We start from the raw sequence: 14,245 nt of genomic DNA on the forward strand, positions 1-14,245 counted from the left end.
GGCAGAGGTCGGCAACCTTTTTTGAGTGAAGAGCCATTTTTGATCTAATAAAAAAAAAAAAAAAAAAAAAACACGAATCCAAAGAGCTGCACCATAGCTCAAGCTGGGGGGGGGATAATAAATTAAGATATTAATAATAAATAATCATTAATAAATAAAATTATTTATTAATGCTCGCGATGTACATGCAAACTAAACTGAGAAGTGTTTGCGGCTTGCGCTGAAACTAATGTTATATTCATGTCGCCGTCTGCTGCGTGCAGCTCTTGTCGTACATGTGGGCTAAAAGAGCCGCAGTTACATGTTCAAAGAGCCGCAGATTGCTGACCCCGTTTTATGGTGTGACCTCCAGTTATTATATTTTCGGTTATTGATTCTGAGAGAGAGAGAGATGTGCCAAGCCCTGAACCGGATATCATCATTTTTCTCTTTCTTTGTGATTCCCTTCTACTTTTGACACTCTCTCTCTCTCTCTCTCTCTCTAATAATAATAATAATAGAATGGAATTTGGTCTAGACAAATGCAAGACCCACGGATTGCGCCAGGGAAAATTAGTCAACCGAAACTACCAGCTGCAGAGTGGTAAAGAGATCAAAGCCATGGCAGAAGGAGAGGCCTACAAATACTTGGGGATGATGCAAGCTCAGCAGTTATAGCACAAGGAAATTAAGGCCTGACTGACCGAAAAATACCATCAGAGTCTCAGAAGCCTGCTGAAAGCAAAGCTGAACGGAGGGAACACAGCCATAAACAACTAGAGTGTTTACCTGTGTGAGAAGGGAAGCACATAATTTGTATTTTCTTATTTACTTTTTTTTTGCAGCAAAAGCCTGTGGCTACCTTGCACTATATGGCGAATACTATTACTATTTTAACTTTTCAGATATTGGTTGGCATGTAGATTGGTCACTCACACACTAGAAACACCTGTGGATTTATTGGATAACTGATTTCTATAGCAGCATGTTAGAGAACAACAGGAGGAAGCAATACTCTTGATCTGATTATCAGCAGCGATTCTCCATTTACTGAGAACTACAGGTAAAAGATCCTCTGGGTGGCATCAATCACAGTACGCTGGTGTGAGATTTACTTAAAGACTAACTACTGTTGATAGTAAAGGGAAGGGCTTTTGCTTTCATAAGGGTGATTACAATGGACTGAGACAGTTTTTATATTCTATACATAGGGATCACCTGATGATATTACCAACAGCAAATTCTAAATGGGAAGCATTCAAGGAAGTAATCATAGGAGCTACTAGGCTTTTCATACCAACTAAGAAATACCATTCTGAGCTTAGACCTAAATGTATGGCAGATGAACTAATGAAACTCGTGGCACAGAAGTAAAATGCATGAGATGCATATATATTATCAGGTAATAAAGAAGAATATGGTAAATATAAACTAGTCTGCAAGCAAGACACAACAGAAGTTAGGCAAGTTAAGGCCGATTTTGAGAAGTCAATGGCAAAGAACACAAAAAAAAAGCAGCAAAGACTTCTTTACTTATGTAAACATTAAAAGGCAGGGGATGAATCACAATTGATCCACTTGATTTAACAGTAGATGATCCTGCTCACGTTGCTTGTGTGAGTGTAGATGAAATAGGTATATTTCATCTACACTCACACAAGAATTCTTTAGGGAAGGGGATGCCAGAAGTTTATTAATCTCTAACAGGGAGCTAAATGATGTTATGAAACCTGAGAGGAAAGTGGAAGAAAAATTGAAGCTAAAAAATTCACATGGGGTGGGTGGGGTCTATCCAATTATATTAAGGGAGGCAGCAAAGGAGGTAGGCAAACCCTTAGCCACAATTATGAGAGCATCTTTGCTCTCATAATTGTGGCATGATGAGAGCATCTTGGGATCAAAGGTTGACATGAATAATTACAGACCTGTTAGCTTCTGTTCCAGGAAAAATAGAGTCACTTGTTAAAGAAGTAATGCAGGACCATCTAGATGGGAGTGCAGTTATACTTCAGTCTCGGCATGTGTTTGTTAAAGGGCAATCTTGTCTAACTAATCTGTGTGGATACTGATTCTGTAACAAAAGAATTGGATGCAAAAATAATTTTAATACCATATACTTGGATTTCAGGAAAGTTTTTGATATTGTTACACATAAAAGACTGATATACAAATTTCAGTTTGGCATTAAGAACATGTTAGAACATTAAGAACATGTAAGAACATTACAGATGAGATTAGGAGTGGGAGTGCAGTAGCACATGCTCCTTGAGTAGACCAGGGTTCAAGCCCCTGACTGCTACATACGGTCGATCTGCCAACTCACACTGGACCAGCATGACAAATCAGGGTCCATTTCCCCCTCAACATAAATTGTTGAGGAGGCATCCATCCAGCAGTGGATTGATAATGGCTACAGTTTACCTTTATCTTTTACTGCTACAGATAAATGGATGGTTGAGTGGGAAAAGACAATGGTTATCAATGGACACTACTCTTCTTGGACTAATGTTTAATTTTCAGAGTCCCTCAGGGTTCAGTGCTGGGCCCATTGTTGTTTTCTATATTTATTAATGATACTGATGAAGGTATATCAGGATTAATGTCTAGATTTTCATATGGTATTAAGGTTGGCTGGGTGGTCAATGGCAGTAGCATACTACTGCAACAACTAGAACAATTAGGCATGGGCTGAGAAATGGCAATTGAAGTTTAACAAATACAAAGTACTGCATATTGTAGAAGTAATTCCATTTTAACATACCAACTGTGTGATTCTACACTCAGATCTGAGGATAACTGCAGTCATATATGAAATTCTCTGAACAGTGCAGATAGGACAGCCCATGGCATTTCTTGTCAATGATATACAGGAATTTTGCTAACAGGTGATTATCTCATTTGCTAACAGGTGATTATCTCATAATTTTAATACCATATACTTGGATTTCAGGAAAGTTTTTGATATTGTTACACATAAAAGGCTGATATACAAATTTCAGTTTGCTGCCTCCCTTAATTATATTAAGGGAGGCAGCAAAGGAGGTAGGCAAACCCTTAGCCACAATTATGAGAGCATCTTTGCTCTCATAATTGTGGCATGATGAGAGCATCTTGGGATCAAAGGTTGACATGAATAATTACAGACCTGTTAGCTTCTGTTCCAGGAAAAATAGTCACTTGTCACTTGCTTGCTTTCATGCATCACTTGCCACTACTAATACTAAGGCAATGGTTGGGTCACCTTTTGAGTACTGCATACTGGTCTGCAGACCTCATTTTACGAAGGTTGTAGAATGGGTGCAGAGAAGGGTGATGAGATTGGCAAGGCTCTCTTACCAAAGTAAGAGAGCCTTGCCAATCTCATCACCCTTTTTTGGTAAGAGCACCTTTGGTAAGGTGCTCTTACCAAAAAAAAAAAAACAATTTAGTTCTGCAAATTGCAGTCTGGAGGCTAGGCAATTGTGAAGTGATCCAACTGAGGGTTTAAGGGTTTGAATGGATTGAGCAAGCTTAATGCTGATGGGACTCTTTCTCTTGCTCAGACTAAACAAATATGTAGAAAAACCCCAACTAAGGAAGGAAGGAAGGATAGTTGCAGAAATTTGCCTTTAGCTAGGCGGTAGTTGATTGCTGAGACAAACTTCCATCTGTTGTGAAGTTGATAGTTTGAATACATTCAAGGAAGAAAAATGGAGGGAATGGACAGGTGATGTGGGAAGGGTCCCCCCCCCCTTTTGCTGATGCTGTATAAGCTTGCTTGCTTTCATGCATCACTTGCCACTACTAATACTAATGGCCACCGTCTGTTGTACTTTGCCGCATCTAACAACCTGATCATCGGAAACAGCCATTTCCAGCACCCTCAAAAACATCAACTTACATGGCGAAATCCATCTGGCAAGGACTCAGCAATCCTGGACTACATTTTGATCAACGCTCGATTTCGCTCATCACTCATGGACGTCCGTGCCATGAGGGGACCTGATTGCGGATCTGATCACTACCTCATCCGGGCGAAGGTGCAGCTCAAACTACGACATGCAAAAAGGTCATCTCGGTCAGCCAAGCTGGACTGGAGGCAACTAATGAATGCTGCCAACAAACAGGCATATCAGATCACCCTATCCAACCGCTTTGAGACACTGGCCGCGTCCGAGGATATAAATGAAGAAGAAAAGCAGATCTCTGATGCCAATCCTGGAATGTGCCAAGCCCCTATGCCCACCTGCCCGACGCCGAACACAACCATGGATATCAGACGAGTGCCTTGACTTCGTGGACAAACGGAAACAGGCAAAATTGGTCAACTTTGAACGGTACCGGCAGTTAAACCGAGAAGTCCGACAGAGGATGAAAGCGGAGAGAGAAGCATACTGGAACCAAGTGGCAGACGATCTTGAAGAGGCGGCATCCAAGCACGCGTACCGCACTCTCTACCGTACCCTCAGATGTCTGAGTGGAAAGACCAAATTGACTAGTGACAACATCAAGAACACTGATGGGACCTTTGTGTAATCACCGTCCGAACGCCTGCAACGGTGGAGTGAATTCTTTAAAGCATTGTATAATCACGACCCACCTCAGGGACCACCAGCAACCGCATGACCGATCGATCCCCCTGAGGTCTCCATGGTCGATGTCGAGCCTACAGTAGAAGAAGTGAAAGCAGCCATACAATCCCTAAAGAATGGCAGGGCACCAGGAGTGGACCAAGTCACCACAGAAGCGATCAAAGCCGGGGGAGATGTACTGCTTCGCCGACTACACTCACTCCTCAAAACCATCTGGTGCACTGAACAAATTCCGCTAACATGGAGGAAAGCCATTATCGTGCCAATTCACAAGAAAGGTGATAATCGAGATTGTAAGAACTACCGTGGCATTAGTCTCCTTTCCATCATTGGAAAGGTCCTTATGAAGATCATTCAGTCAAGGATGCAAAAACATCGCGAGCAAACCAGTCGAGAAGAACAGGCAGGATTTAGACCCGGGCGAGGATGCTGTGATCAAATCTTCGCCATCCGTCAACTGATGGAGGAGAGGATCCGGTATGGACAGTGAACCGTCATTGTTTTTATTGACTTTAAGTCTGCTTTCGACTGTGTCCACCGGCCCGCCTTATGGAAATTGCTAGAGGTCGAACATGTACCTCGAAAGGCCATCACACTCCTCCAAACTGCAAACAATGGTTTAACCAGCCAGGTGCGCATCCAGAACGATTTATCTGAGGAATTTACCATCCAAACTGGAGTCCGCCAAGGAGACGTGGCCTCCCTGTTGCTTTTTAACATCCTGGTCGACGCCATTATGAGGCAAGCATTCAGGAACAGATGGGGTATACAATATGGCAAGGATCACTATGTGACTGACTTGATGTTTGGCGACGATAGTGCTATCTTTGCCGGAAACAACGCTGAAGCCACCGACATCCTCTACGATATTGCCCGCATTGCCCGGCCATACGGCTCAAGATCAATGCTGATAAGACAAAGGCCCTGACAACAGATGGGTCGCAAGCCATCATCTATCTCGAAGGTGTCTAGATCGAGCAAGTGCAGGACTTTAAATACCTTGGGTCGCTGGTCCAGGAGAAGAAAGTTGCATCCACCGTGGAGATCCACAGCAGAATGGACAGGCGGCCACTGCGTTCGCCTCGCTCAAATGGTGTCTGTGGAAGAGGACCAACATTTCCTCAAAGACTAAAATCCGACTCTTCCGGACTTTGATCCTGCCCATTCTCCTTTACGGATCAGAAACATGGATTTGTCTCAAGCTAGATTTAAAAAAACTTGAGGTATTCCAAATGCGATGCCTGCGGCAGATCCTGGGCATCTCACTTCGCGACCACATCACTAATGATACCATCCGTGCCAGATGCCAACAGCAACCAACCATCGCCGACCAAATCCAGAAGCAAAGGCTTAGATGGTTTGGCCACTTATGTAGAATGGGCACGAATAGAATACCATCCACACCCCTTTGGAGACAACGACCCACCCAATGGAGCATTCAACGGACCGCGCCTAGGAAAACGTGGGCCAAGCAAGTGGAAAATAACCTGAAGAGCCGACGTCTCGACCTTAATCAGGCCAGGACTGATGCCATGGATCGTAACGCATGGAAGAACATCACAGAGCAAGTCCGAAACCCTGCAGCACCTACGGTAGCGTACTGGTTGCGTGGCCAACCGCCTCCTCCAGCCGCCAGCTAAGGACCAAAGAAGAAGAAGAAGAATGGCCACCATCAGGAGGACACTTTTAGGAATATTTGTTCCATCTTCAGTGAGTAAGTAAGCAAGCACTGTCAGTGTATGAGTGTTATCATAATGATGCATTATTAACTTTGTTTGCTCCCTTCACAAGTTACTGCCTCTTAAAACGATGCCTTTGAGCACTACCCAATGCATACTATGTTCTACATATATTTATGCATCACTTAAACCAATCTCATCGACTACTGGGTCTGAATTCCAGAAAATTTTGGCTTTTGTAAGCCAAATTCAGCCAACAATGCAAACAGGGTATGATCTCCTCCTCTGATTTTAAAATCTATTTTCACATTGCCATCTATTAGAAACCATGTATACAATTACTTAGAGGCACAGAAAAAAAAAAAAAAAAAAACATCAGTAGAAATTTTTTTAGCATAATTTGAAACTATCTGAAAGTACTTAGAACAACCCTGAAAAACTATGTATTTCAGAAAAGGTTAATAAATTTACAAATACATTTTAACATTTTTTGTGGTTTGTAGATTCTACCTGAAATATAAAAGTGGTCTGTATCTGAAAAAAAAAGTTGGGAAACACTGCTTTAGACCTTCTGAATGAAATTCAGGATGAATAGGGGCATACTAACACCTTAAATACTTTTTCTTAAACAGTTTTAAGAATTTTTCCACATGAAATGAGAGGAGCAAATTGCTTCAACAAAAAAAATAAATAAATATTTTCTTCAAAAAGATTTCTGAAGACAATGAATCTGCTAATCCTGAGAGGTAAATCAAATGAAAGAAATTCCAATTTCAAAACTGCTAAAAGTTTGTGCAGGTAACATTTTTCACTGTGGCTGAGACAAATATTTTCTTATTTGAATCTGCTGGATTTCACAGTGAAGTTCACCATGCCATCAAACAAAGCAAAGAGAGAACTCGACTCATTTACTGAATAATAAATAATATAAGACAAACTACTTTTGAAAACTAAAACCATTTGTGAGATTAACAAAATGCAACACAAAAGAGTGTATTTAAAAGAAATGATTTGCTTAATTTAGGATAAACCATCTTCCCCAAAGATTGTTCATAAAATCAAAACACAACTTGATGCAAACTCTAATCTTCTAACCAGTTCATTCAAAAAAAATAATAAAAATCAGAGCATGTTCATTAAAAAGCCTCACATATGTGAATAATAACAATTAAGTATGGTGCATGTGAGCAAACTACTGAAAAAATATACTCCATTACTACTAGACTGAAAAAATTCATACTACATGAACTAACCGACTTACTTACAAGGGTTGTGTTCCGCAGAACGCTACATAAATTGGATTTTACATAAGTCGGAATTTCCCTAAATAAGCATTTAGGGAAATTCCGCACTTGCAACTATGCGCATTGAATTTGATAGAAGCAAAAAAGAAATGTTCGATGAACATGTAAACAGAATTGTTCGACTTTTTTTATCTCATGCGCAGGAAAAATTACAAAAGTGTACAAAATTGCAAAATTATAAAATTACAAAAAGAGAGAGGAGACAGGCATAATGTCAGCAAGTTTTACCTTTCGAGCATCATTGCCAGAATTAACTCTCCAGCTGATAAGCACGCCGCTGCAGAAGTTAAGGGCTGTGGAGATTCATATGGGGTTTTTTCCAACACATCACCAAATTTCTCTCTGCAGCTGCAGAATCGGCACTGGCGACATCACCGCATACTTTTTCAAAACCAGCGTGCTGCTTGAACCTATTAAACCACCCGTTGCTTGCCATGAACTTGGCTTGGGGTTTGCCATACTTATCGTTATCTTCATAAATACTTCTTGCTTGAATGGCCATTAGATTAAGGGGACTTGCTTCTGAATCTGATTTTCCATCCATATTATTAATAGCTTTTCCATTTTCGATATACCACTTGAATGCTGTTTTGTGATCACTGTTGGGGCAGACTGATCCAGTGTGAAATAATTTGATCCTTGAGCATGTTCTTTTATACACGCACTGTCCCTTAAAATAGTATTCACTGTTGAAGCAGTGAGACCTAATTCCGTGCAATAGATGACAAACTTTGTCCTGCTTCGTACTTCTTAATTAATCATCTTCGTTTCTAAATCAATTTTGTTTTTCGTTTCATTTCCTAGCACTTTCCGTTGGTCGCTTTCCCTTCATCATTGTAATAAGTAAATAAGAAAGAGAAGATTTCAGTGAAGGGGGAGCACATTTAACCATAATAATGTAAAAACCCACACAATTCCAGTTATCAGGATTATTGCAAATGCAATAAGATTGAGTTTACTTTTTTTTTTTTTTTTTTTTTATGAAAACCCCAAACACGAAAGGTATCAACCTATAGTACTTAGTACCGTGCATGGGAAGGAGAAGTAGGGGGGCGGGGGGGGATGCCGGAAACTTTGTTCTAGAGACTAAACATGGGTTTCACCACTTCAGGCCTCCAATAAGCAAAGTGGTGGTATTTCACCGGTTGATGAAGTCATCTACCACCTATAACTACCCATTTATAATAGATTGTGCTAACAGAAAAGGCCAATAAACCGGAAAGTGCAAATTGTTTTATGATAGTGACATCTAGAAATGTGTTTTAGAAAAATACCACAAACGCATTCAAAACTGATTCTTATAATGGAACATATGATAACGATGCAAGTGTAGAGCAATTTCCATTATAAAAATGACCTTTTAGAGAGATAAATAGCTTAGTTATATAGCGAAAATTTCAACTTCCAAGGTATTGGAATGAATTACCAAAAAAAAAAAAAAAAAAATGTGTCATTGGGTTCACATTACGATATTTTCACGATGTCTCCATTTATTCCTACAGGATGCAAAATACGTTTCCACGATTTTTTAAGTTTGCACCAGCCGGCAAAAACTTACGTAAAGTTGAATTTGCATAAGTCAAGTATTATGTAAGTCCGGGAGTTCCTGTATTATTAGCATCATTCTTGACTTTTTTTTTTTGGTTAGCACCATGAAAATGAACAGACCTTTATAAGCAAGGTACAACAAATCCTGTGTTGTGTGTTATCCTGGTAACAAAATGGATTCCTTAAATAGCAGAGGGATAGACATTCTCCTGATGCATAGCAACTAAAAGAAACTATATTAATACATAAAAAACTTGCACTTCATGAGGAGCTTTCAGTAAACTTAAATATTAATCAATTATGTATATGTTATTAGTTACTTTCTGATGAAAAATTAAGAAAATGTGAAATAAACAACACTGTGCATAAATTTTGATTTTTCCAAAATTCAGATGTTTCTTGGTGTACTTTCAGTGCTAATTCTAAAATTCCAAACTGATTTTACCTATCATGTACAGCTTTTCTGCAAACTGTAAGAATTGTTTTCATAGATACACATTCCATGTATGTACTACTTCCTTTATGACTGACAGGTATAGACATATGTCCAGACACAGTTAGACATGTCAAAATCTGCAAAACAGGTGGTTATATAAACCTGTGAAGTGTTTCTTCCACATTCAGTTGTTTTCTGCTGCAATTGTGCTAAGTTGTATCTGTTTCTAACATGATTTCAATATTCTGTGTCTTTGACAATGGTAATTGTTAAATGAAAAATGTTTCATAATTAAATTAGATGACCAAGATAAAAGTTGGAGCTCCCATAAATTGTGGAAATGTGGCAAAAAGAAAGTTATAACATTTATGATTCATGTGGCATGGAGGGAACTTAGGTGCCTTCATAGCCAGGTGGGCAGGAGCAGCAGTGCGTAGCACACGCTTCTTGATTAGACCCGGGTTCGAGCCAGTGACCACCAAATACGGAGGATGCGGAAGGGTCAGGGAATGACCACTGCATATTCCCAGAGCAATATGGCCTCAGTTGCTATTGCTCCTAAAAACCAAATAACAAATAACAACAAAAATGGAGGGAACTTAACGATCGTATTACGATGACTATTTAGTTCCAGAAATGCAGCAGGGTATAATGTGAAGAACAAGCAGAGCATTGCGTACCCAAACAACATTACTTCAGCTATAAGTACCTGAACTTTCTTACTGACAGTCTTATCTTAGGTCACGGCATTCAAACCTCTAGCTCGGGATTACATTTGTAGGGGTAAGGAGGGCCCAGTGGCTAGTATTTAAATTATTGATAGTATTCTAGGCCCAACAATTTTAAGTCAGGTAGCTATAAACAATAGTCTATGTTAGTCGAGAAGGAATAACTGTTGGGTGATCTCTAAAATTGGCCATAAATGTAAACTGTAAAGAAGGATTTAATAAGCTTTAGGTAGTATAAGCTGTACTACTGTTTACTTGGCTCATAAAATTTAAGGTTTCGGATTCTCACCATGGATGAATTTTTTGGGAAACAAACATCTAGCTTATGAGACAACTGTGACTGACATGCTAGAGAAGTTCAAAAAACTAGGTAAAATATGATATTAACATGCATTTGCACTCTCATCTCAACTATTTTCCAGAAAATTAAGGTAGTGTAAATGAAAACAGGGGAGGAAGATACCAAGGAGATGGTATGTCAATGTGAAATTGCCAACTAATGCTGGATGCAAAAAGAGGAACACAGCCACCAACTAGCTGCCTGAAGAAGTCAAAAAGGTGCAAGTTTATTCCAGTCTATATAAGAAATCGAGATTGTGCCCATCTTCTCCCATTAGCTTGATAGGAGGAATTATCTTTCGATATTTCTATTTTTAAAAAGTAAAAATATTTCTTTTTAAAAAAAACTGATTTGCAAAATCTAAAAATAAACCAGAAGCACACTAATATATTCAGTTTGTTTTTTTTTTGTAAAAATTTCTGATGTGATATAGAAAATTAAGTAACTTTTCATTAAAAAGTTCAAAGTACTTATTACCAGTAAAACATAGAACTTTTCTTAAAAAGCAGACCAATATAATTACTTAAAACTGAAAAGCCACATCAAAAGCTTACTGATAAAATAGTAATATATTTCATAACGAATGAACATGTTATGAAAATGGAAGCAGTCCTGCACAAACTGAGAAACTCCTTTTCTCCAGTGAACTTTTTGGAAAAAATTAAGAAAAGAAATTGAATTAAAATGATACAAATATCATAAGTTATACAACTTCTAATCACAATAAATCCTTATTAAAGTAATCAAGATATATTTTCCATGTTCTCAATAAAAATAATTACTTGTTCATTTGAATACATTTATGTGAACATACTTTTTGACTCTCCTTCCCTCTTAAATTTTTCTATTCGGTGATGTACTCGTAGTTCCAAACCAGAACCAGGAACATGTTTGCATGCAAAGTCCAATAACTGATGGAGGCTTAAATACTGAGGTGGTTCACAAAAATCTTCAGGATACATATCTAGCCACACTAGAAGTGCTTGCATTAATGTTCTAATATTTGAAAAAAAAAATAATAAAAATTACTGCTACCATTAATGATAATAACAAAAAATTAAGTATTTCCTGCAAATAAACAAATATTTTTGTTACTTTTCAAATACATTTCTGTATTGTTAGGGCTCATTTTGTCATATCAACAGGTATTGTTTATTTACATTAACTTATTCCTGATCATATTTTATAATTGTGAATCATTTGTTACTGAGCATACATCACTACTGAGAGTCATGATTTAACGGGCTAGAACAACTGTGAAATAAGAATTCTCTGCATATCAACATTAGGAAAAACTTACTGATAACTGAATTTAAGATGGAGTTTCACTGTTGTAATTAATTTTAATATGTAATTTACTGTTTTAATATTTTACACACTCAGTAATCAATGAATTGTGACCACCTATCTAATACCTACAGTGTTGGACCACCATTCATACAGATAACAGAAACCATTCACCTAGGTGTTGACTCCACTGGATGTCTGAAAGCATCCATCAGGATCTGCAGCCATGCTGCCTGCAATGCTTTCCACAGAGTCAGTAGAGATTACAGTTGTGTGTCCATACATCTCATTTCCTGTTCCAAAACATTCCAGAGGTGTTCAATTGGACTGACAACAGGGGAATTTAGAGACCACTCAAGATGAGTGATATCTTCACTGTGTTCCTCGAACCACTCGTGCATAGCAGGCTCGATGACAGCACATTATCATCTTGGAAGGTCCCATTTCTTTATGAAAAAAAAAAAAAAAATGCACCATGGCAGAGTGCATATGGTCTCCTGAGAGCTACCAGTAGACCTCACCAATAAAATACTGGTCCATATGCTGGTTCTTGTCAGCAAAAAAAAAAAAAAAAAACCCTAAAAGGGAGATTGCACTTCTTTTGTCTTAAAATGGGAAACAAGGCGTTAAATTATTTTTCTGCAAACCAACATTTAAATTCATCTATGAAAATTTCAGAGTTCTTTAAAACAACAAATAATAGATACAGATAATGAACAAAAATAATGATAACTGGACATAATGAACAAGAATAACAATAAGCAGCAAAGTGTGTTAGTTGTCTGACGGCACCAGGGGATTCCCCCATCTCCACACAATAAGCAGGAAAGTGGGAGAAAGGACAGTGGACACAACATTAAGCTTCCAACATATTACGTTTTGCTGATTAACAGACTAGGCACAAAAGTACCTCAACCATCAAAATGTTTCAAATAGGAAACAACTATACTTGAGGGACTATGCAACAGAAAACAACCAGACTTGGGAGACTGCACAAGGCTTATAAGGGGAAATTTTTCTCAGCATGGCCTTTCCTAGTTAACGGAAGAAATTTGTTTTGTAAAGATGGAATCCATCTTTACAAAACAAATTTTGCTTGTGTAATTGAGAAAGTCTTAAGAAGTTCAGAGAGACTAATGTGGGGGGGGATAAAAAGATAGGAGACAGAGTAGTCACAAATGAAACACCTCAGGTTTTTGTTGTAGTAGGGTTTTAGGAGCATCAGTGACTAAAGCCATATTGCTCCGTGTGTATACTGTCTGCAAATTGCAAATGTTCTGTGGCCGATTTTCTGTTTTGCTGGATGAAAAACTCTGCCACCAGGAGAAAAAACTATGCTACCCTTGCCTGAGACCGACTAACTCAGCCACACTGTGAAAATGGGCCATAAAAATTCCTCCAACCATCAACAGAACTACAACTCAAGTCTTTTCCACCCAGTGTGGGGAGGATAGTGATCCAACCAACTGTGCAACTGATGAGGGCTAACACCTCAGGGTGCACCAGTATAACAAGCAGATTCATTGAGGATCAGTGTGGGGGCAATTCTGTTTCTCATTTTCTTTAAATGGCACTGATGAGGAAGTGCAGCAGTAGTTTAAAAATCTGCTGATTATTTAAAGGAAAGAAGGATTGTTTATGACCAGGGCTAGTCCACTTTGCTTCAAATTGACATAGATTGGTTACACAGATGTCTCAACAACAGAAAATGAAGTTTAATGCTTCTAAATATAAGGCTTTGACATCTGTTCCAAAGAAAATAATGGAGCCACTGGTTCCAATATTTTCCCTGGAACAGATGTTAAGCTAACAGGTTGGTAATTACTCATGCCACCTTTTGATCCACCTGTATGAATTGAGAATAGATTCACACATCTCCAGTTCACAGGGACCTTCACTGAATCCAAGGATGCTCTTATAAATATGGCTAAGGGTTTGCTAACCTCCTTTGCTGCCTTCCTCAATATAATTGGATAGATTCCATCCATTCCCCAGGTGCCTTTATGTTTAGCTTCAACAATTTCTCTTCCACTTTTCTTTCAGTTATCACAAAATCGTTTTGCTCCCCATTAGAGTTTGACAAATTACTAGGCATCCCCTACCCTAAAAAATTTCTCATATGTGGATGTTGATGCAAAATACCTATTAAATTTCTGAACAGGGTCATCAACAGTTAACCCATTGACATTAAGTGGCCTAATGTGATTCAACCTCTTCCTTCTACTGTTAATATGAGAAAAGCCACAAGAAGTTCAGGGAAATTCAGAAGTTCTGAGCATCACTTGACTCAGAAGAGATTCTGTTGTATTGGAAAAGTGCCAATGTATCACCAATACATAAAGGCAGTTCTAAGAATGTACTGAGAAATTACCG

At 38.6% G+C, this 14,245-nt stretch overlaps 1 protein-coding gene across 3 annotated transcripts in view; it reads right to left on the reverse strand.

Moving 5' to 3' along the window:
- Positions 1 to 14,245, reverse strand: part of Rgl (Ral guanine nucleotide dissociation stimulator-like) — a 292,275-nt gene that overhangs the window by 206,698 nt on the left and 71,332 nt on the right. For all 3 annotated transcript variants that reach the window (XM_090389533.1, XM_090389534.1, XM_090389532.1), the window contains one exon: positions 11,400 to 11,581. In XM_090389533.1, the coding sequence (XP_090245659.1) occupies positions 11,400 to 11,581 (182 nt within the window). The remainder of the gene's footprint in view (positions 1 to 11,399; positions 11,582 to 14,245) is intronic.

Source organism: Mastigoproctus giganteus, chromosome 2, assembly GCF_048544385.1.
Source record: "Mastigoproctus giganteus isolate SK-2022 chromosome 2, ASM4854438v1, whole genome shotgun sequence".
Taxonomy (NCBI): domain Eukaryota; kingdom Metazoa; phylum Arthropoda; class Arachnida; order Uropygi; family Thelyphonidae; genus Mastigoproctus; species Mastigoproctus giganteus.